Source organism: Tachyglossus aculeatus, chromosome 20 (assembly GCF_015852505.1).
Source record: "Tachyglossus aculeatus isolate mTacAcu1 chromosome 20, mTacAcu1.pri, whole genome shotgun sequence".
NCBI lineage: Eukaryota > Metazoa > Chordata > Mammalia > Monotremata > Tachyglossidae > Tachyglossus > Tachyglossus aculeatus.
Genome location: NC_052085.1, coordinates 11,190,827 through 11,214,323, shown reverse-complemented (window position 1 = coordinate 11,214,323; position 23,497 = coordinate 11,190,827). Strand labels below are relative to the sequence as shown.

The following is a 23,497-nucleotide window of genomic DNA, read 5'->3' as shown; positions in this document are numbered from 1 at the left end:
AGCTAGGTGTAGGGCTGCTGCAGGTACAGGAGAGGCAGGCAGTCGGAAGCTGGCAGAGAGGAGAAGGGATAGTTTGGTACAGAAGCCCCAAAGCACTTGCTTCAAATGGAGCGACTCAGAGGTAGTCTGAATTCTAAGCAGTAATTTGCTGGACCATTTGCAGGAAAAAGTGCTTCAGGTTGGCCCGGAGCGGGTAGGTCCGGGGAAAATCCACAGAATTAAATTAGTATTTAGATGTGGTTTTGAACCCCAGGATTTCACGTCCGGGGTCACGGTAATTCCTGACGGTGTTTCTGAGATACATTCATTCCCTTCCCAAATATCCCGAAGTGGCCCCATTAGGTTCAATCTGCTGCCATTTCGCTTTTGTGGGTGGAGTGGGGATGGATGGACAAATGTGATTTTGTTTCTTGTTTTTTCCTTTTTTGTTTGGGTTTTTTTTTTTTTTTTTTTGGTAGCTTAGTTTTTGCAGGAATTACCCATCACATCGAGAAACGTTGTGGCGTTTTCCATTCCTTTTCTCCCGCAATTCTTGCTGCTCTTTGACAGCTACCACTGTCCTACGCAGTCCTGGGCACGATCTGAAAATAGAAGCTTTTCTGGATTTATGCCACGGGCGGCCGGGCGGCAGTAGAAGCAGTAATGGGATTATTGGTGCCCCACTGGGTGCAACGCATGACACTTGAAGTCGACAGGCATCCCCTGCCCACAAGGAGTTTGCGCCAATGTGTCACACAGGTAGAAGCCCCCGGATTTGCGCTGATCTGAGGAGCTGCTACAAACTCGCTGGGGGCTGAGGAGTTTGAGGGAGAGCAGCATAACTTTCTGTGTGTTTGGGTTTTTTTTTTTTAAAGTAAGAGATGTTTTCGAGAATTTTCACAATGGAAAAATCCTTGGGGATCACGTTCCTCCCCCATCCCTCCAGTCAAAGATTCTTGACTCCTGACTGGTGGCTCCGTCATTGGCAACCCTGGGAGACTGTAATCTCGTTGTGAGCAGGGAATGTGTCTGTTTATTGTTGTACTCTCCCAAGCGCTTAGCACGGTGCTCCGGCACACAGTAGGCACTCAGTAAATACGATTGATTGGTAAGTGATGAGTGCTTTTGGGCCTCCGTTATCTCCAGGCTCAGAGAAGTTAAGTGACTTGCCCAAGATCATACAGTAGGATCAGAGCCAGGATTAGAACCCAGGGCTTCTGAGTCCCAGGCCTTTGCTTTTTCCACCAGGCCATGTTTTTTTTTCATAGAATTTTCCTCTCTGGTGCATCTTTTAAAAAATATATAGGTTTGTGTTGATCGGTCCCCCTACATTGCAGATTTTTCATTCCAAGGATAATCACACTAGTATTTGTAAGTCACCAGAGAAAATAGCATTAAGGCTGTACCTTGTAAGTTGTCTCCCTATTTATTTCCTTCTTTCCACATTTTGATTCCTTGTCCAGTCATGTTGAAATCTCAATTCCTAATCGGCCCTCCTGAAATCTAAATTTCTGTTTAATCTTGATTACGCACTCAGATTAGATTTGGTCGGTATTGCTAATTGAATCATGTGGAAGTTTGGTTAGTCTGTTGTTGGTTTCGTGTTTGCATATTGTCTAGTGACAGGACTTGCACGTTTATCTCTACAGCCTTATTGCTTGCCGTTTATTGTGTATTTGGCTGAAATGTTTGACTCTATATTCCAGCTGCCTCCTCCTCTTCGGGAGAGAAGTGAGGATGTACGCCAGTCCCTTCTTGGGTAGACCTTATTCAGTCCATCAATCCTATTTATTGAGTGTTTACTGTGTGCAGAGCACTGAACTAAGCGCTTGGGAGAGTAACAGAATAACAGAATTGGTAGACGTGTTCCCTGCCCACAAAGCTGATGGCATTATATTTTCAGAGCCTTCTGAAAGGCGCCTTAGCTTGCTGGTTGTTTTAAGGCTGCTGCTTGAAAACATAACTGCCAGCGGGAAATGAATTCAGCAAGGGCTGGAAACATGAAGGCCGTTTAACAAATTGGTGAGAGATAAAATGTGTTAGCCAGGGAATGGGGCCACATTAAAGCCCAGGTGAGCCCTGGTCAAGGGGGAGAGTGGGCGAATTCCCAGATGTCTACCCCTCACCCCTTGAGTCTCTCGTGTTCCTGTGGAAGCGGAGGCGATGTTGGAGGAAGAGGATAAAACCTTGAAGTATTTGTGGAACTTGTAAGTCCACCGGGAAAATGGATTCCTGAGCAGGGTGCATATTGGCTTCTAGCGCGTTCACCTGGGCGGGGAGACTTGTTCTATGCAACGCTGGGGTGCCAAAGGAGTGGAGAAGACACTGCCCCTTTCCTTCCTCACCAAAAGCCCCAGATGTATTTCTCCTCCTGGCCGTGACCTCTTAATCAGGGTCCTAATAGGCCATGGCCATTTTAGCTCGATGGTTAATGAGGGAGTAGTAAAACAATAGGAGCCTGGTTTCCCCAAATAGTCTCTCTTCATTGGGTGGTGGTCCAGGGACGTAGACTTACACAATTAGTTTACAAAGGAATAAATAATGAATCAAGTATGAATTAAATTTTAAATCCACACAGTCCCCTAAGCACAAGCCAAGTCCCAAATACACTGAAGGGAAAAAAAAAAAGCCCTGAGCTTTGGGAAAGGATTGGCGGAATTCCTTCCCTGGATGTTTGAAATTCAGTTCTTTTGTTCTCTCTCCCAGCTCCACCCTGTTTTGACTGTTAAATACCATAGGACTGTTCTTAGAATTAGATAATGTTTGGAGTTTGAAACATTTGTGGTTTCTAGGGTAACCCTCCAGGTACCATCGTGACATTGGACTACATCTAGGGCAGTTGACATTTCGCAGACGTTTAGCCATTTTACAGATCTTTTGTCTCGTCTCCTCTTGATTGTGCGTGGCCGAATAATTTATGTTTAGCCTGACGGTTAATTGTATTTTGCAGCAACAGAAATTTCACGTGGTACCTTTTAAAAGCGGTACAATATTGAAGTCCTGCAGCAAATCAAAGACCCAGATAATGTGGCTGTTTAAGAGCTATTAGGCTCCTACAGTTTATTAGGCGCAGAAGGTGACAGATTGAACGGGAGAGGCATCTTGGTTCTCTTTTTGGTGCCTTTACTGACTTGTGTGTTACTGGTGAAAGCATTTCTTCTTCTTATGGTATTTGTTAAGTGCTTACTTTGTGCCAGGCACTGTACTAAGTGCCGGCGTAGATACAAGCTAATCAGGTTGGACACGGTTCCTGACCCACATAAGGCTCACAGTCTAAATCCTCTTTTTAAAGATGAAGTAACTGAGGCCCAAAGAAGTTAAGTGACTTACCCAAGGTCACACAGCTGACATGGTGGAGCTGCCCACAAAGAGCGTATAGTCTACGGGGGGAAACAGACATTAAAAGAGATTACAAATAGGGAAAATGAGTATAGTAGATAGATGGTAATCGAATGGGCTCAGGAGGAACAGCTTGAAGATTCCCAGATCCACCACACTCCTGTCAAGTAATGGTAAGTGCTGCCGTGGCTCACGATATATATGCGAGCCCTTTCAGGGTTTTTTTTTTTAATAATAAAGGAAACTACTGTGCTTTTGAAGCAAGAGACGGCAGGGACAGTGCTTACTTAAAGTGATTTCAATAGCCCTTATTCATTTGCAGGAGGGCACTTAATAGTTCTTGACAATGAAGGAAAAGATCCCTAAATATTATGGAAGAATTCATCCGCGTTTTCCTCTAGGTGAATGCAGATATGTTGGCTTGTGAAAATGGGAGCTCAAGAGAATTATGTTGTTGGCAGATAGACGTTACCTGTAGAAACCTTTCAGAATCTGTCATGAGGTGTGAAGCTTATCGCTCCCCTTTTGGGTCCCAGTTCTTACAGTCCTCCAAAAGAGTGTGAGGAGAGAGCTTTATTTAGCATTATTTCATGTTTCTTAAACGCTTTGCGAGGCTGACTAATAATTATCAATCTCATGTCAAGCAGGTGGCGGACATCAACATTTTGGTATTGTAGGGGGAGAGATTGAGGTCTTGTGTAAGGTAACTTAGCCTGTAAATGATGCAGGAGAATAGAAGATTGCAGAAAATTCCAAAGACTGTATTATGCAACCCCCACTTTTTTTTTTTTTTACTTCCCTCTTTCCTCATACTCCTGGGTCCAAAAGGAGTAAAATGAAATATGTCCATCCTTCCTCATTTTCCTCAAAGCGTGAGGTAGTCCTCACTAGTGTCTGTGTTCATAATAGTAATAGTAGTAATAATGATTATGATACTTGTTAAGCACTTACTATATGCCAAGCACCATTCTAAACTCTGGAGTAGACACAAATCAATCAGGTTGGACACAATTCCTGTCCCTCATGGGGCTCATACTTGTAATCTCCATTGTGCTGAGGCCCAGAGAAGTTAAGTGACTTGCCCAAGGTCACAAAGCAGGCGTGTCCCCACACTTCTCTGTGCCTCAGTGACCTCATCGGTAAAATGGAGATTCAGCCTGTGAGCCCCATGTGAGAAAGGGACTGTGTTTAACTTGATTAGCTTGTATCTATCATAGCCCTTAGAAAAGTGCTTGACACATAGTAAGTGCTTCAGAAATGCCATAATTCTTCCTCTTCTTCTTCCCACCCTCAGCCCCACAGCTCTTGCATATGAATTTGTAAAGTATATATTATAAATTATTTATGTTCAGTCGTATTCAGTTCTAGACTCTGAGCTCATTTTGGGCAGGGAATACGTCTACCAACTCTGTTTGTGTTGTAGTCTCTTAGCTGCTTAGTACAGTGCTCTGCACCCAGTAAGTGCTCAATAAATACCATTACTATGTTTCCCCCCCTCATTCCAGGTACCGTCCACCCCCACAGAACTCTCAAAGGTGGACATACTCACCTTCAATCGCTTTTAAAAACCATCAGTCATGTTTATTGAGCACTTCTCCACCTTGCTTTGGCAGGCCAGGAAAAAAATAGTAGTGCTACCATCACTTTGGAAAAAAAAACACATTTTAGTGTAGCTTGTTTGCAGCAAGCTAGTAAGTTTTCTGTCAATTATTTCATTTGATAGCGGGTACATTTGTCTTCTCAGTGGTTTCAGCAGGCAGTGGAAGCGGAATATGTAATTTAACCTTCATTTATGTGTCCATTTCAGTTTTAGTATTTCAATTCTAATAGCTGTTAGCTATGACTCTCTCACTGTACCTGGGAGCAAGAAGAACAGTGTGGTGCCGTATGACCGCTACCTCACAGTCAGTCAGTCATATTTACTGAGTGCTTATTGTGTGCAGAGCAGTGTACTAAGCACCTGGGAGAGTACAGTATGACAATAAGCAGACACATTCCCTGCCCACAGAGAGTTTGCAGTCTAGAGGGAGAGACAGACATTAACATAAATAAATTACAGATATGTACAAAAGTGCTGTGGGGTTGGGAAGGGGAGTGAATAAAGGGTGATGTAGTCTTGATGTGTTGATAAACAGGCTCGCTGCTGTTATTTTGCTGCTTTGAATCGTGATGTGGACGGACTCCCAGAGGCAAAGGTGAACGGGGCAGCATGTAACGATAAAAAAATGAAAATAATCGAAGAAGCAGCGTGTTTGTGCAACAGCCATGTAACTAAGCTTTTCTCTTACCCATCCTTTCCCCTGGTAGCAGTGTGTCCTGATAAATCAGGATATTGATCTTTCTGGTATTAAAGTTTGTCAGTCTAAATTAGCACAAGTGGCTTTATCGGCATCTTTGTACCCAGATAGATTTTGGGAGGATCAAACTGCCGTTAAAAGAAAATGGGAACCAGGTAGGATATGAGTGAATGAGACCTTGAAGTAAACCAACATGGTTGTGTTCTTCCTCATTTTCTTAGCGTCTGTTCGAGGATTCCTAGTACAAGAAAGCTTAATGTGTCCTGAGAGCCTCTTTATCTAGGGAGAAAGAAGGAATGCTTTTGGATTGTTCTTGTATGAACAGAACTATCTTTAAAACCATTTTCGAACCAACTAGCTCTAAGCGTGGCTTTAAAAAAGCCATTTGCAGCATTAATTTGTTAGTCGGAGGTGGCCGAAGGATTTTTTCCTCAATATACATTTTCCCTTCTAGCCAGCGTTCCAATTTCTCTCTGACATCTGAAACACAACCATTTTTTTGGTTTTAGGGTAAGATGATGAACCACATTGGAGATTTATTACAAACAAATGCACCTACATGGATCATACTGACTACTTGGAAACTGTCCTCTTAGTTTTGTTTGGACATGCAAACAAACGTTCATGCATTTGGACATTCACGCACAAATGATTTTCAGACTATGCTTAATGAATAAATATCCGAGTGATTGAAAACGTCACAGTGATGGGTGGTGTCCCAAAAGAGATCGTTTTATATGAAGGTAGCCACCAGCATGAGGATACTTTTTGGAAATACTTGTTTTAATTACCCTTCCCTCACCCCACAAAAATAGTATACTCAACAGCATCCAGTAGGACATGAGAAAAGGCCCCTATTATTGTTTGTTTTTTTTTTAAATGCTTTCAAGTGAATGGTGCTTTGGGTAAGATAGAGTGGCTGCCTTTTGCCCAGAGTGACTGTTTCCCAATACTTTCTATTAAGGTGCTGCCACAGAATGAAGCTCTGTGGTATTCCTTAATATATATATATTATATGTATTGTATATATATATACACACACATAGATATATGTGTGTGTGTATATATATGTATGTATGTATATATATATAAGAAATGTCATTAATTATGTTGTTTGGACACTTTAAGGAGCAGAGATGAGAGGATGTCACCACCCTAGATTCTTCAAACTTTCCCCCACTCTCTCATCTCCTTCTGCAAACGCTTAGTACAGTGCTGTGCGTACAGTAGGTATTCGATAGTTAATATTGATTAACTCTCCCACGTCAGGCAAGAGTGAAGCTTCCCTATTCCATTCCTAAGCTTCCTTCAAAGCCAGGTATCAGGAAGAGCGTGTCCTAGTGCAAACAGTAGAAGCTTGGGAGTCAGAGGACCTGGGTTCTAATCCCACCTCTGCCACTCGTCCCCTGTGTTATCTTGGACAACTCGCTTAACATCTCTGTGCCTCATACAGAATGAGGATTTAATAGCTGTTCTACCTCCTACTTAGACCGTGAGCCCCATTTGGGACCTGATGATCTTGCATCTTATCGTCTTGTATCTGCCCCAGCACCGAGTCGAGTGCTATACCCATAGTAAGTTTTTAGCAAATACCACAAGTAGTATTATTTAACCACCTGAATAACATGAGATTCCACTGTATTAAGACTTTCAGGTTCCTTCCCTTTTTTCTCCAATGGTGTTTGCTCTCATTCTGAATGAAACTAAGTTGAGGAGACTGTTACTTCCGTGCCAGAATTTAGAGTCAAGCCACTGGGGAGGTTCGTTTCAGCTGGAGGAATATTGAAATTGAAATGACCCATTTTTTAATGCATGCATTTACATAGACGGTCCTAGGAAAGCGGCTTGGGAGAGTGGGCCCTATCACTGTTTGGTCAAGAGGTGTGCTGCCATTTCCATGCTGGCTTTCTGTGGAAATTGGAGGGTGCTGAGGGAGCGGGGACGGTTTTGAGGAGGGTCAGTCCCAGGAGTACTTTTTAATTTGTATTTTCTCAAGAGCTTAATACAGTCTCTTCAAGTAACAAGCCTTCAGATACAATCGATTGATTGATGTGGAACAGCACCATTGCTTTTATTGCCATAAATATTTACAGTGGAGCAACTATGTCCTCTTAGGAAGGGAGGATGATTGGGAAGAGATTTCTTAGGGACTGCAAAGACAGTAAAACAGAACTATTTCTCAGGGATGCAGAAAAGATTAATGCCTGCTGCCTCCTAATTTGAATTTTGTGAAATGCCTTGAACTTTAGAAAGTCCCTTTCTCACTGGACAGTAATGAACTCCAACGCTTTATTTTTTTCTTCCCCATAACCTTAGGAGTTAGGATCCCCAAAAACATGAGCTCTAGGGTGAGGAGACTGAGGAAAAGTAGTTTTTGGTTTTGTTTTGATCTGTTTTTTACATGGGATTTAAGCACTTGCTCCATGTCAAGTACTGCCCTAAACCCTGGGGCAGGTACAAATTACAGGTTGGTTGCAGTTCCTGTCCCACATAGGGCTCACAGCTTAACTATGAAGGAGGACAGGCATCAAATCCGCATTTTGCAGTTGAGGAAACCGAGGCACAGAGATGTTAGAATTGACTTGCCTCAGGTCACACAGCAGGCAGTTGGCAGGGCCAGGATTAGAACTGGTGGAGCCAGGATTAGAGAGTTTTCAGAGCAAATGCTGTAGACTATAAACTTCTTGTGGGCAGGGATTGCCAACTTTGTTATATCGTACTTTCCTTGGAATTCAAACCTACAGAAAAACGGGGGAACCACTTGTTGAATTGCTTTATGTGTTTTTGATACCATCTCTTTGGGGGCAGTGGCATGGTCCCAGTTTGGATTTTTTTGACAAGTTATGTTGTTCAAATAAGGGCTTAAATGGATGGCAGTAGTTCGTTAAAAAAAAATATTCCCTTATAAGTCTGGTTAGAATTCTTGCATTTAAACATTCTCTCTAAATGCATGTCCCGATGCTGATCTGTTAATTGACTAGTAACATTTGTGAAACATATTTCCTGCAACCCAGGCTGTTGAAGACGCTGTTTGGCATGAAGCCATAATGAAATGGAAGAAAATCATATTTCTCTCTGACATTAGATCACTCCCACTTCCTTCAGCACCAAAAGGCCAAATGTCAAAGAAAAACCAATTCATAAGACAGCCAGTTGGGTAAAAGTCAAGTTATTTCTGTTAAAATCAAACTGCATTGTGCTTGCTTTTCTTCAAAGGCTACTTTTCCCTTGAAGCAACTATTAAAAGTGAGAGATATTCAAAGATATTTTAGTTGGCCTGACATTTTCTGAGCACCAATTTCTGATTTTTTTACTTACTGTGTGATTCATATTGCTGAAAGCATTTGAATTTGTGGGGGTTGTGGGGGGGAGGTCCTATTGATTCTGTCCAGCTAGGTATTCTTTTTTTAATCGTTTGACCAGTTGAAACTTCAAAGTTCAGTAAGTTACATTCAGAAGAACAACATCACACGTAACATTTACAATAATCAAATGTACTTGAATGAAAGCGCGTGAGTAAACTGGGAGTTTGTGCACTCGGAGTATAATTTTGGGGGTTACCCCTTTCAAACGACGTGGTGTTGTTTGAAAGTAAGTGTAACCCGGTTTCGTATTTTTGGTAAATAGAATCAGTCTTTTCCCTCCACATTGAAAACTGAGCAGAGGGACCAAATGGTAAAGGGAATGGCATGGTGGTGATTCATTTCCTTTCGAGAGGAAAAGTCCACACATAATTAGACTTTAAAATCAGCCACAAGATCGGCATTCAGTTCTGGAAAATTTAGAATTGAAACTTCTCCGGTTAAATGTGCATTTCCTGTACAGAGGAAACCTGGTTATTTAGAAGCAGCTTGTGTTGCCCACACCCAGAATTTTTTAAAGAAATGACAGCTTCCTCAAGCTCAGATTAGTATCGGGGACCGATCAGTCTCTTTTTATTGACAAAACGTAAATTTAACTACATTCCAGGCTGAATTTTTCCTGCAAGAGGAATGGCTGGGATTTCTCGTTAAACATGTTAAAGCTTCAGCAGCAGATGAGAGAAATGGTGTCCTTTTAACATATTTTCATCTTACAAATCTGAGTAACTTGCTGTTTTGGCGTGTAAGTAATAGCATGCGGAATACCAAATGGGGAACCACCTCGGCAATCCACCTGATGCATAGGGGTTCTTACGGCTTGATGATAAGATTTAAAACGGTATATGCAATCATTTAAGGAGAACTAATTTTGCCTGCCATGCTTTATCTAAGACCTGCGGTTATGACTACGAGAAGAGAAGTTAGCGCTATTTTCTTGTTTTTTATTGTCGTCTGATGCAGGCTTCTAGCAGTCCTCAGCACATTATCAATTCAGTTCTTGATTTCAGTGTTACTAATAGATATGAGAACCGTGAAATCATCTTAGTTTCCGACTCCTAAATATCAAATACCTTTTTTAAACCCACTTGCAGCCTCGTCTTCTTTGAATAGAAATCTGTTTCAGGAGACTTGCAAATCTACCATGCACTTTTAAAAATTCCAGCTCGGTTGCTCGTGGATCATCCCAAAAGCAGAACAGGATTTTCAGCCTCGCTTGATCCAGGGATGTTTTCACCCCCATTCACTCGAACCGAGTAATAAATGTGCCTGCTTATTAGTCAGGCAAGTGCCACAAAACATTTTAACAAAGAGATTCGGGGGGAAAGAGAGCATGGCAGAAAAAAAAGGAAAGAAGGGGCTGGCCAAATCCTACAGTCTTCATTCACCACAGTTCAAAGAGCAATCTCTTTTATTTATTTTAGGTGTAAGATTCCCTTCAGCACAAATAACCCAAGAAGAGTCAGTTGTTATTATAGATAGAATTTACATACCATTAGCTCACAGTAATTCATTAGCAGCAGAGTTCTGGTGCAGAGCCAGTTAGCAACATTATTGGTGATGCCGGGGCGCTGGATTGTAAGGAGGCTTATTGGCCGCATGCTTGTCGCCTTTGTCCCAGTGAGAGAAATAATTACTTGATAAAATGAAGTGCATCACTGTGAACAATTGACCCCTTAGAACAGTCCAGGCTGGTGAGCAGTCTAAAGCCACATTTTAAAGCCATCATTATAGCCTCAAACTTCAGTGTCTCCAGGGTGCAGACGAAGGTGTTATCTTCCTTTAGAACCAGCCGGGTACCATTTTCTGACTTTATGAAGTATTTAAACTGAATAATGTTTGAAGATATGGAAAACTCCTCCGGGAACCCATCCAGCCGGCTTTTGGACACCAGGACGATGCGGGATTTGATTTTGGTGATAAAATCGGGAGCGTTGCAGAAGATCCTCAGCCCCTGGGAGCGATCGTGGTTGTCGGTGATTTCCAGGAAAGTCGTCTCTCTGGATGTGAGCTGCTCCTTCTCCCACCTGGTTTTCACTTCCTCAGCTAATCCCTTAAGCTGAAAGAACTGCGCTTCTTGCGCCAGGAGCTGGTTCTCCCGAAACCCTTCCGGAAGGAGAAGTTCTCCATTCCGTAGGAAGTTCAGGACGTGCCTGAAAAGGAGCCCGTCGCGGTCGATGAAGTAGTGGCCCTCCGCGTCGAAGGGGCACAGGATTTTCCCGTTGACCACCCCTTCGAGGAAAGTGTCCGGATACCTGGTCAGAGTCTGCTTCTGAGTAACGTACAGATACCCGCCAACGTTGAGCGTGACCAGCGTCGATTTGCCGTCCTTTCCACGTTCGGAAGCTTCGGGGCTGTTGTGTTTGCCTTCGTATTCCTTTTCTTTTTCTCTCCTGTTGATCTTCCGTTCCATTTCGGAAACTCGGTCAGGGTCTCTCCGGGAGCTGGTCCGCCGTGGCGTGGCGAGAGGTTGGGGAAAAAGACCCCCACCCACCCCCCTCTCACAAACACGCCTTTATTCCTCTCCAGCCCGCCAATGGAATGGAAGTGCCAGCAGCTTTGCACGAGCTGTCAGCTCGGCTTTGCAGTAGGTGGCGTGTCAGCCATGGATGCGGGAGGTTTTCGGGAGAGGACTGAAAAGCCCAATTTGCATTTAACCGGATGAGTGACGGGCCTGGGAGCGCAGGCGTAGTTTTCCCGGTGTCCCGAGACGTGAATTATTCAGAGTGTCTGGGTGACTTCGCCGCCGATTCTGCAACCATCCGGGTCCCTTTTGACACGGGCTGTGATTTCTGTAGCCGACCGTCTCTCCGAGTGACACTCAGAAGCCCTCGATCCCTTGCGCTTGGGTCGTGTTTTCGCAGCGCCGCCAGTTTGGGAGGAGAAGGGGATCGATGTTGTTTTGGTTCGGGGCGGGGGGCGTCTCACGCCCCGGGGGAAGTCGTAAACAGAAAATAGTGGGGGGCAGGGGGTTGGGGAGAGAGGAAATTCGGCCCTGCGGGTCTTCCACAAGCTGTATGGATGTCCCGGTGTCCCAGGGCTGTAGTCATCTGAACGGGAAAATGAGGATTAATAAACCTGTTTGCGGCACAGCACTAGTTGCGCTTAATTGGCCGAGCGAGCAGTGCTCATTGCAGGATTCTCAGAAAGAAAGTGATGGGTCCGATTTCTTTATAGGGAGGACTCCCTGTGGGCTGGGAATATAATCTACCAACTCTTTTTTTATAGAGTACTCTCCCAAGTGCTTTCTACAGTGCCCTGCACACAGTAAGCACTCTGTAAGTACCATCGGTTGATGGGCACTTTCATTCATTCAGTCGTATTTATTGAGCGCTTACTGTGTGCAGAGCACTGTGGTAAGCGCTTGGGAAGTACAAGTCGGCAACATACAGGGCCAGTCCCTACCCAATAACGGGCTCAGATGAAAGCGGGGGAAAGCTGTGCAGCTGCTGTTTCTTTGCATTGGGTTTTGTTGCGTAAGTTGTCCTGTGAGACAGGCGATCACTTTCTTCGGTCTGAACAGCTTGGTTTCCTTTCTGAACAAAAGACTCCTTCAGCTCCCTTAAGCCTGTGCATAGCTGTCCAAAAGGAGAAGCGGCGTGGCCTAGTGGTAAGTGCCCGGGTTTGGGAGTCAGAGGACTTGGGTTCTAATCCCGGCTCTGCCACTCGTCTGCTGTGTGACCTTGAGGAAGCCACTTAACTTCTCTGTGCCTCAGTTACCTCATCTGTAAAATGAGGACTGTGAGCCCCATGTGGGACAACCTCATTACCTTGGGTCTACCCCGGCGCTTAGAACAGGGCTTGGCATGTAGTAAGTGCTTAACAAATACCATCATTATTATTATTCCCCCTTTTAGACTGTGAGCCCACTGTTGGGTAGGGACTGTCTCTATATGTTGCCAACTTGTACTTCCCAAGCGCTTAGTCCAGTGCTCTGCACACAGTAAGCGCTCAATAAATACGATTAATGATGATGATGATTATTACTACGTGAGTACTGTACTTAGCATACAAAATATTATATATAGTGGAACCATTTGGTATAAAACGTGGGATCAGGCAATTCAAACTTACCTTTTCATTTCTTACAGCTTCCTTTTCAATTACTGACAAGTGACTTGCAGATATTTGTCCGTGGGATAGAAGCAAGGTGCAGGGAGCGTGTTTGGTCTGCCGGAGAGGTGCTCTCTGTTGCTTTTCTGGGGCACGGGTCAGTAAATGCAACAGGCCTCCCAAAGCAGGGTAAGGATCAGAAACTTACTTCAGGCAGGACATGTAAAGGGGAGAACTTCTAGGAGATTTTTAAAGAATCCATTGGTTTTGTTTTCAAGCCGTTGTTTTCTCGCCGTTGTGTACAATTACCAGGCAGAGCTACATTATGATCAGTGCACATTCAGGAGAGGGGCACTCAGCTGATCTCTTGACCCTTTAAAAATCGCACCTAATTATCATGAATTTCACTGGACTATTGAAGGGAATCGTTGAAAAACTGGCTCCAGAGACCAGGCGTCTGATTTCAGAATTTCTTCTTTCCGTGCTTCTGAATGGTTTTTTGTATTTGATTTATTGGGAATTATATATATCGGAAATAAAATTTTAGTCATTGTACATAATCGAGGCTGCCCGGTAGCTGTTGGAATTGGATAATGATGGCTCGAACTTTGACTAGGTTTTTACATTCTAAAATGGTATTCGGTTTTTCACATCAGAAGTTATGTCCATCTGTGGGGGCTATTACCGGGAAATAGTTTTGATGTAGTCAGTGCCTCGCCGTCGTGAGTGGACGTTGCCGATGTTGCCGATTTGTACTTCCCAAGTGCTTAGTACAGTGCTCTGCACACAGTTAGCACTCAGTAAATACGATCGAATGAATTAATGACTGACTTCAAGAGAAACGTTTCGAACTTACAGAATCATTATGATCCATTTAAGCTACACTCTGCCACATATCTTTCCCACCTTCTTTATTTCTCCATCATAATGGTTTAAAATACTAAGTAGCTCACTTGTAGGGATACATTTCATCCCATCCCATCTCAGGTTGCTGGGTCTCGAGTCTATAGCCAAAATACCAGAGCGGGAAAAGTTCAGGGTCAGAAAAGTAAGTTGGCGGTTTGTTATTCTGCCGATTATTATTATTATTATGGCATTTATTAAGCGCTTACTGTGTGCAAAGCACTGTTCTAAGCGCTGGGGAGGTTACAAGGTAATCAGATTGTCCCGTGGGGGGCTCACAGTCTTCATCCCCATTTTACAGATGAGGTAACTGAGGCCCAGAGAAGTGAAGTGACTTGCCCAAAGTCACACAGCTGACAATTGGTGGAGCCGGGATTTGAACCCATGACCTTTGACTCCAAAGCCCGGGCTCTTTTCCACTGAGCCACACTGCTTCTCTAATATTATGGTACTTCTTCTTACCAAGATCAGTCACTATTCCCTAATAGTGTCAGGGCACAATGGTTTCGGAGTAGGGATGGTGCTCCGGAGCAAGACCTATTTGTGTCTTCTCTGTTTGTTCTCTCAAGAGAAAGCGTTAAAGAAAAAATAAATCCTCTTTCCCTTTCCACTTTCATTTCTCTTCCCCCTGTCTCATTCTTTCTTCTTTAGACATCTGGTGGTTCTTTTTTATTTTTCCCCACTCCAGAGACCAGTAAAATCTCTTCCCAATAGAAAGGACCAGAGCAAGAGATCGAAGCCAGCTTTTCCTAAATGAGTGATCGAAAAACTGCTCCCATCATCATCATCATCAATCATATTTACTGAGCGCTTACTATGTGCAGAGCACTGTACTAAGCGCTTGGGAAGTACAAATTGGCAACACATAGAGACAGTCCCTACCCAACAGTGGGCTCACAGTCTAAAAGGGGGAGACAGAGAACAAAACCAAACATACCAACAAAAAAAAATAAATGAACGAAAGTGACCGAAAAACTGCTCCCAATTATTGTCCTAAGTAATCTCTTCTTCCTAAGCGTCTAGTACAGTCTTTTAGACTGTGAGCCCACTGTTGGGTAGGGACTGTCTCTATATGTTGCCATCTTGTACGTCCCAAGCGCTTAGTACAGTGCTCTGCACACAGTAAGTGCTCAATAAATACGATTGATTGATTGATTGCAGTGCACCAAGCGTGTGCTCAAATGCTGCTGCTGCTACTGCTACTACCATTTTAAGGGATCTTCTAAATTCTAGTCTCTGTGTATCTCATTTAAAATTGTAACCTCGTGGAAGGCAGTGCCTGTTTGGGTCACTTATTTATCCCACTTCCATTACTTTTCACACACTGACACTTGTGTATAGACACCCAGTGGGAAGGAGGGGCTTTAGATTCAGTTCTAAAGTAGAATGAGACTCAAATAATAACGATGGCATTTATTAAGCGCTTACTATGTGCAAAGCACTGTTCTAAGCGCTGGGGAGGTTACAGGGTGATCAGGTTGTCCCACGGGGGGCTAAAGGGTAAAACATTAGAGAGTAAGGGGAACAAATGCAGCTGCTCTTCTGGCAGTTCCTCAGATTGTCATGGGATTTGGTGAGCGCTTACTATGTGTCAAGTACTGGGACTAAGCACTGGGATAGGTAAAGGTAAATCAGGTTGGGCACAGTCTCTGTCCCACATGGGGCTCACCGTTTGAGGAAGAGGGAGAACAGGTATTGAGTCCCTACTTTGCAGATGAGGAAACTGAGGCTCAGAGAAGTTAAGCAACTGGCCCAGAGTCACACAGCAGGCAAGTGTCAGAGCGGGATTAGAACCCAGGTCCTCCGACTGCTAGGTCCCGCTGCTCCTAGATGAGATTATCGTAGAAGCCCACTGCCAGCCAAGAATCATCCACAAGTATTTCACTTCTCAGGAAGCAAGGGACCGCAGATTGTGGTGGCTTGGCATGGGAGCAGAGAATCTCTCAGCTGCTGTGGTCAGGGGCCACTGGATAGGGACCCCCACCCCGGGTACTGAATCTGTACCCATTCAGGGCTAGTCGGGCCCTAGACTTGGGCCTGCATCTCTGCCAAGGGATTATTTGAGATAGGGTTACTTATTTATATTAATATCCCTCTCCCCCTCGAATTGTGGGACTTGTCAGTAGTGGTATCTGTAAAGCCTTTACTATGTGGCTAGCACTCTACTAAGCCTGGGGTGCATACGTGTCCCACGTGGAACTTGCAGTCGTAATCCCCATTTTACAGATGAGGTAACTGAGACACTGAGCTGTGAAGTGACTTGCCCAAGGTCACACAGCAGACACTTCATTCATTCAGTCATATGTGTTAAGCACTTAGGCAGAGCACTGCACTAAGCACTTGGGAAAGTACAGTGCAGCAATAAAGTGACCTTCCCTGCCCACAACGAGCTCCCAGTCTAGAGGGACATGTGGCAGAGCTGGGATTAGAAGCCAGGTTCTTCTGACCCCCGGGCCCGTGCTCTTTAAGCTCCTCGTGGGCAGGGAACATGTCTACCATCACTGCATTGTACTTTCCCAAGTCTTTAGTACTGTGCTGTGCACACAGAAAGCACTCAGTCAATCAGTGGTATTTACTGAGCACTTATTGTGTGCAGAACGCTGTACAAAGCCCTTGGGAGAGGACAATATAACAGACATAGTCCCTTCCCACATTGAGTTTACAGTCTAGAGGGTGGGTTTACAATCTAGAGGACAGTCTTACAGTCTAGAGGATTGATTGATTGATAAGATGGGTAAATCAGTCTGGCTTGCGGATGCTGCCGAGCCTGCTGTGGATTCGGTCGCAAAGATTCCTGCAGGCTCGGAGGCGGTCGGGAACTGCTGTGGGCTAAAGTCCATCCCCTCCCCGCCCTTCCGCTCCTCCAGCCTTTAGTAGAGAAGCAGCGTGGCTGTAGGGAAGCAGCGTGGCTCAGTGGAAAGAGCCTGGGCTTTGGAGTCAGAGGTCATGGGTTCAAATCCCAGCTCGGCCACTTGTCAGCTGTGACCTTGGGCAAGCCACTTAACTTCTCTGTGCCTCAGTTACCTCATCTGTAAAAAATGGGGATTAAGACTGTGAGCCCCAAGTGGGACAACCTGATCACCTTGTAGCCCCCCCAGCGCTTAGAACAGTGCTTTGCACATGGTAAGCGCTTAACAAATACCACCATTATTATTATTATTAGTCCTGGCCCCCCGCCCAACCTCTCGCACCCACTCTTTGCCAGGATGAAATGCCTCTCTGGCTGGAGAATAATTACCCATCTCTGGAGGATCGGTGGGATACCCTAAGAAGTCGCTGAAACCAGTGAAAACCAAATATCAAATCTTAGACGAGACTAGCTTAATGAGGCGGTCGTTACGGTAGCTCAGCTTTCCAGGATAAGTCCCTTCCGTTTGTGCCAACAATCGCATAATACTTATGGTATTTGTTAAGCAATACGTGTCAAGCATTGTACTAAGCGCTGGAGTAGATAAATGGTTATCAGGTTGGACCTAGTCCCTGTCCCAAATGGGGGATCACAATCAATCAATCAATCGTATTTATTGAGCGCTTACTGTGTGCAGAGCACTGTACTAAGCGCTTGGGAAGTACAAGTTGGCAACATGTAGAGACAGTCCCTACCCAACAGTGGGCTCACAGTCTAGAAGGGGGAGACAGAGAACAAAACCAAACATACTAACAAAATAAAATAAATAGAATAGATATGTACAAGTAAGATAAATAAATAAATGGAGTGATGAATATGTACAAACATATATACATATATACAGCCTAAATGCATGTAGAACATTTGAGTTTTTGAGAATAATTTTTTGTTTTCATTTCAGATAATACGGCACTGTAGACTCTATAGCAAGTCTAGCAGAAGGTCTGGGGTCAAAGCTTTGAGTGAGACCTTAAACAAGTAATTTTTTTTCTGACTCATCATCATCATCATCAATCGTATTTATTGAGCGCTTACTGTGTGCAGAGCACTGTACTAAGCGCTTGGGAAGTACAAATTGGCAACATATAGAGACAGTCCCTGCCCAACAGTGGGCTCACAGTCTAAAAGGGGGAGACAGAGAATAAAACCAAACATACTAACAAAATAAAATAAATAGAATAGATATGTACAAGTAAAATAAATAAATAGAGTAATATATATGTACAAACATATGTACATATATACAGGTGCTGTGGGGAAGGGAAGGCGGTAAGATCTTTACGGTAAAAGGACGGTGTTTGTCAGGGTCGCTGAGTCAAATTACCCAGAATTTGCAGTCCAAAAAAGTCCGGTTTCTGGATGATTGAGTGTTTTTATTTTCTTCTCCCCAGTCTTTCAGCCAAGTCTGGGAATAGCTTTGCTATAGCCACTGTAAGTACCTTGCAGTGTAGATGACAGACAATGGAACCCTTTTTTCCGGCAGAGACAGAATTCAGAGCCTTTGAACTGTTATTTTATAAAACACTACTGAATTTGAAATGACCCTTTCTCTTACTGGTTGCTTCATATAAGCGTTTGGTTTTTTTAAGAGTTTAAAGCATGTAATTGAGTTGTTAAGCTACTTGGATAAGTATATGGTCTAATGTTTGTCCAGCCAATTTTCTCTATCAGAATAAAAGGGAGAAAGAATGGTTTGCCTTTCTGAAATGCTTTCTTTGCCCTAGGTCAGACCATTTTCCAAGCCACGATTGCCTTTATTCTGGTCCCCCTCTCCATCCCCCCATCTTACCTCCTTCCCTTCCCCACAGCACCTGTATATATGTATATATGGTTGTACATATTTATTACTCTATTTATTTATTTATTTATTTATTTATTTATTTTACTTGTACATTTCTATCCTATTTATTTTATTTTGTTGGTATGTTTGGTTCTGTTCTCTGTCTCCCCCTTTTAGACTGTGAGCCCACTGTTGGGTAGGGACTGTCTCTATGTGTTGCCAATTTGTACTTCCCAAGCACTCAGTACAGTGCTCTGCACATAGTAAGCGCTCAATAAATACGATTGATTGATTGATTGATTGATTGGTTAGCCTAGGCAGCACTCTCCTTAAATTCAAATCTGGTCTTCAGGCCAGAGACAACATCTGAGTATCGGATTCATTTTTGAAGTCATTCCTCACTGAGCAGCATGGCTCAGTGGAAAGAGCCCGGGCTTTGGAGTCAGAGGTCACGGGTTCAGACCCCAGCTCTGCCACTTGTCCGCTGTGTGATTTGGGGCAAGTCACTTAACTTCTCTGTGCCTCAGTTACCCCATCGGTAAAATTGGGGATTCAGACTGTGAGCCCCATGTGGGACAACCTTGATTACTTTGTATCACCCCGGCGCTTAGAGCAGTGCTTTCCACATAGTAAGCGCTTAATAAATGCCGTCATTATTATTATTATCCAAAGGAACACTACAGTTAAAATGACAACTATTCATCCAGCAATAAGCTAGGACCTTGGCATTTGCAGATGTTCTGTTCGTGGTTCCCTCCCACTCCCCCAGGTTGTGTTTGTCTGGCTGGCCCGTGCAGCCATGGTTGTGGCTACGGGCCCCAGCCCAGCCCTCGCCATCTCCTCTCCCTCTTCAGGGGCTGGCCGGCCACCCCCAGCCACTCAGAGAGCTGAGAGGGCCACATATTGTTAAGCTGCTGACGGGCACAGATGGGATTCATTCATTCATTCATTCAGTTATATTTATTGAGCGCTTACTGTGTGCAGAGCACTGGACTAAGCGCTTGGGAAGTCCAAGTTGGCAACATCTAGAGACGGTCCCTACCCAACAGTGGGCTCACAGTCTAGAAGGGGGAGACAGACAACAAAACATATTGACAAAATAAAAGAAATACGCACAAATAAAACAGAATAATAAATACCAACATTATTATTATTATTCTCTGCCTCAGTTCCCTCCTCTGTAAAATGGGGAGCAAGACTGGGCCCCACGTGGGACAACCTGATCACCTTGTATCCCCCCAGCGCTTGGCACTTAGTAAGTCCTTAACACCATTATTATTATTAGAATTATTATTATTGTCACTCATTCATTCAGTCGTATTTATTGAGTGCTTACTGTGTGCAGAGCACTGTACTAAGTCCAAGTTGGCAACATTTAGATACGGTCCCTACCCAACAGCGGGCTCACAGTCTAGCAGGGGGAGACAGACAACAAAATAAAACATATTAACAGAATAAAATAAATAGAATAAATATGTACAAGTAAAATAAATAAATGATGACGATGGGATGTGTCGGTTCACCTCGTTCGTGGGGAGGGGGCAAGGTTTCTGTATCCAAACTCCAGCGAGTCCTGAGACGGTACCAGACTGTCGTCAGTGGCAGATGATTTTCTAGCTTGCGGGACTGCTGTTTGCCGTCCCCTACGGCGTTAGGGAAGGAGGGTGCCAGGGGAGCCCCTCTGCTGTTTCCAAGCTGGGATTGGGGTCCCTAACTCAGAGGTCCCCGAGTTGATTGAAAAAAGAAAAAAGAAAAGCCCTTTAAAACGCAGCTGACAGATGTGAAGCTAGCCAGCCACACGCTTTACAGCTGGCCCAAAGGTAGCCAAAACCTAGCCTCTGTGATTCTGAACATCCCAGGGGATCCCCTGCTGTTGTCAGAATTAGGCACCTCCCTTCAAACCACTGGAATAAACCAACAACGGAGCATAATGATGCAGTACAGCAGACCTGTCTCTACCTACCACCCATTCGGTCATTTTTCAGGCAAAACTGCAATTCCTCCCGGCTGCTTCAAATGGAAAAGATGAGAGGCCCGTGATCCATTTCTCTTCACGTTTCAGGGGAAGCCTGGGTCGAGAACATGATGCCGAGAATAATAATCTTAATTATAATAATTGCGGTATTTTGTAAAGCACTTTCTATGTGCCACGCATTGTAATAATAATAAAATAATAATAATAATTGGCATTTGTTAAGCGCTTACTATGTGCAAAGCACTGTTCTAAGCACTGGGGAGGGTACAGGGTGATCAGGTTGTCCCACGTGGGGCTCACAGTCTTAATCCCCATTTTACAGGTGAGGTAACTGAGGCCCAGAGAAGTTAAGTGACTTGCCCAAGATCACACAGCAGACATGTGGCGGAGTCGGGATTCGAACCCATGACCTCTGACTCCAAAGCCCGGGCTCTTTCCACTGAGCCACGCTGCTGTATTAAGCGCTGGGGTGGATACAGGCGAATCGGTTGGGACACAGTCCCCGTCCCACGTTGGGACTCACAGTCTTAATCCCTATTTTACAGATGAACTAACCGAGGCCCAGAGAAGCAAAGTGGCTTGCCCAGGGTTACACAGCAGGCAAAAGGCCTGGATTAGAACCCAGCTCCTTCTGAGTCCCAGGCCTGGGCTTTATCCACTTGGCCGGGCTGCCTCTCTGGTTCTTGACAATGCCAAGCAGACCTCGGGCCTGAGGCTTCGGGGCTGAGAACCTCTGTGAAGGAATTGATGACAGCGAGAGGGACTTTGGCAGGGCTCTGTCTCCCTCTGTCTCTCTCTCTCTGTCTTCCTGTCCCTGCCTTGCCCATCGTTTTCCTTTCGGGACGGGGAGTCCTGGAAGCGTGTAGGCGGCGGGATGCAGCAAGGTGTGGAGTGCACGGAGTTAAGGCTGAAGCAGCCACAGCAGAGCATCGGGGCTGTGCTGTTCCTTCCTCTCCCCCTCTCCATCCCCCCCATCTTACCTCCTTCCCTTCCCCACAGCACCTGTATATATGTATATATGTTTGTACATATTTATTACTCTATTTATTTTGCTTGTACATATCTATTTTATTTTGTTAGTATGTTTGGTTTTGTTCTCTGTCTCCCCCTTTTAGACTGTGAGCCCACTGTTGGGTAGGGACTGTCTCTATATGTTGCCAACTTGTACTTCCCAAGCGCTTAGTACAGTGCTCTGCACACAGTAAGCGCTCAATAAATATGATTGATGATGATGATGATAGCCCCACAGATGGTTTCCTTGGTAGACACTCCAGCCTCCTCTCAGGTTGACTGTGAGCCCGTTGTTGGGTAGGGACTGTCTCTATCTGTTGCTGATTTGTACTTCCCAAGCGCTTAGTACAGTGCTCTGCACACAGTAAGCGCTCAATAAATACGATTGATTGATTGATTGATTGATTGACCAGTTAGTTATCTTTGACGGAGCGCAACTCTAGGTGGCGAGGCCCAGCAGATATATCTCCCCTCCTCGAAGAGCCGGGAACTGAAGCCCACGGCTTCTGATTCCCAGAGCTGGGCTCTTTCTTCCGAGCCACCCGATAGCAAGGCGGCACTTAGAACAGTGCTTTGCACATAGTAAGCGCTTAACAAATGCCATTATTATTATTATTACCGCCCCTCATGCTTGCTGTGTCAAAGAGCAGCCCTGCAAGATAAATGTCCTCCCCCCGCCCAAATATACTCATTTCTTTTTCTGTCCACTCTAGATAAGCTTTCTTTGGAAGGAATAGTCGTACAGCGAGCTGAATGTAGACCTGCTGCCAGCGAAAACTATATGAAACTGAAGAGGTTGGTATTTTGTCTTGACCTTAAATCCTTCTTGGAATTGTGGCATATGTATTTTAGGTTTCTGGAACGTTTTTCTGAAGGAAATGTTGGTGATAGGTACTTGAATTTGCTAGTTCTAGGAGCTCATGGCCGTGAAGAAGGCAAAGGCCCACCATTTGATGGATGATAGCGGCCAGGGTGAGGTGTGGAGGGGCAGGCAGGAGAGAAGTGGGGGCAACAACAGTGGCATCTGGGAAGGAAGAGGGGCATTATTGCATTCAGGTAGGTGGCATGTGCTCTGGTAGGAAAGGAAGCCAAAAGAGCCAACTCAGAGAAGCTTGAGAAAGAAAAAGGTAGGAGGAGAAGCGAGAGATTTGACCATGGAGAGCAGGGCATCGTATCGGCTCCTTAGTCACACCTTTCTGAAGTTTCTTGGAGCCTTCTAATTATCAGCGACATTGAATTGAGGCCCTGTGGGGTTTTTTTTCCTTTTTTGTCTGTTTGTTTTTATGGTACTTAATTAATGTTGGTATTTGTTAAGCGCATACTATGTGCAAAGCACTGTTCTAAGCGCTGGGGTAAATACAGGGTAATCAGGTTGTCCCACGAGGGGCTCACAGTCTTCATTCCCATTTTCCAGATGAGGGAACTGAGGCCCAGAGAAGTGAAATGACTTGCCCAAAGTCACACAGCTGACAAGTGGCGGAGCCGGGATTTGAACCCACGGCCTCTGACTCCAAAGCCCCTGCTCTTTCCACTGAGCCACTCTGCTTCCCAAGCAACTTGTTAAGCAACTTTGTATGTGCCAGGCGCTGTAGTAAGCCCTGGGGTAAATGCATGTTAATCAGGTTGGACACAGTCCATGTTCCACAGGGGGCTCACGGTCTTACATTCATTCATTCAATCGTATTTATTGATGAGGTATCGAGGCCCAGAGGTGTTAAGTGACTTGCCCAAAGTCACACAGCAGACAGGTGGCAGAGTCGGGATTAGAACCAAGGTACTTCTGACTCGCAGGCCTACAATAATAATAATAATAATGACATATATTAAGCACTTACTATGTGCAAAGCAATGTTATAAGCGCTGGGGAGGTTACAGGGTGATCAGGTTCTCCCA

At 44.6% G+C, this 23,497-nt stretch overlaps 2 protein-coding genes across 2 annotated transcripts in view; one reads left to right on the top strand and one right to left on the bottom strand.

Moving 5' to 3' along the window:
• Positions 1-23,497, top strand: part of GTF2F2 (general transcription factor IIF subunit 2) — a 90,036-nt gene that overhangs the window by 26,357 nt on the left and 40,182 nt on the right. The window contains exon 6 of the mRNA XM_038761850.1: positions 22,318-22,399. Coding sequence (XP_038617778.1) covers positions 22,318-22,399 — 82 coding nt within the window. The remainder of the gene's footprint in view (positions 1-22,317; positions 22,400-23,497) is intronic.
• On the bottom strand, positions 10,368-11,802 carry KCTD4 (potassium channel tetramerization domain containing 4). The gene has a single exon (XM_038761849.1). It carries the CDS (start codon positions 11,385-11,387, stop codon positions 10,608-10,610), a length of 780 nt encoding a protein of 259 aa, XP_038617777.1. The 5' UTR covers positions 11,388-11,802; the 3' UTR covers positions 10,368-10,607.

Bases quoted from the DNA above. Each gene is read 5' to 3' on its own strand.
- KCTD4 (XM_038761849.1), bottom strand. From the start codon at position 11,387: ATGGAACGGAAGATCAACAGGAGAGAAAAAGAAAAGGAATACGAAGGC.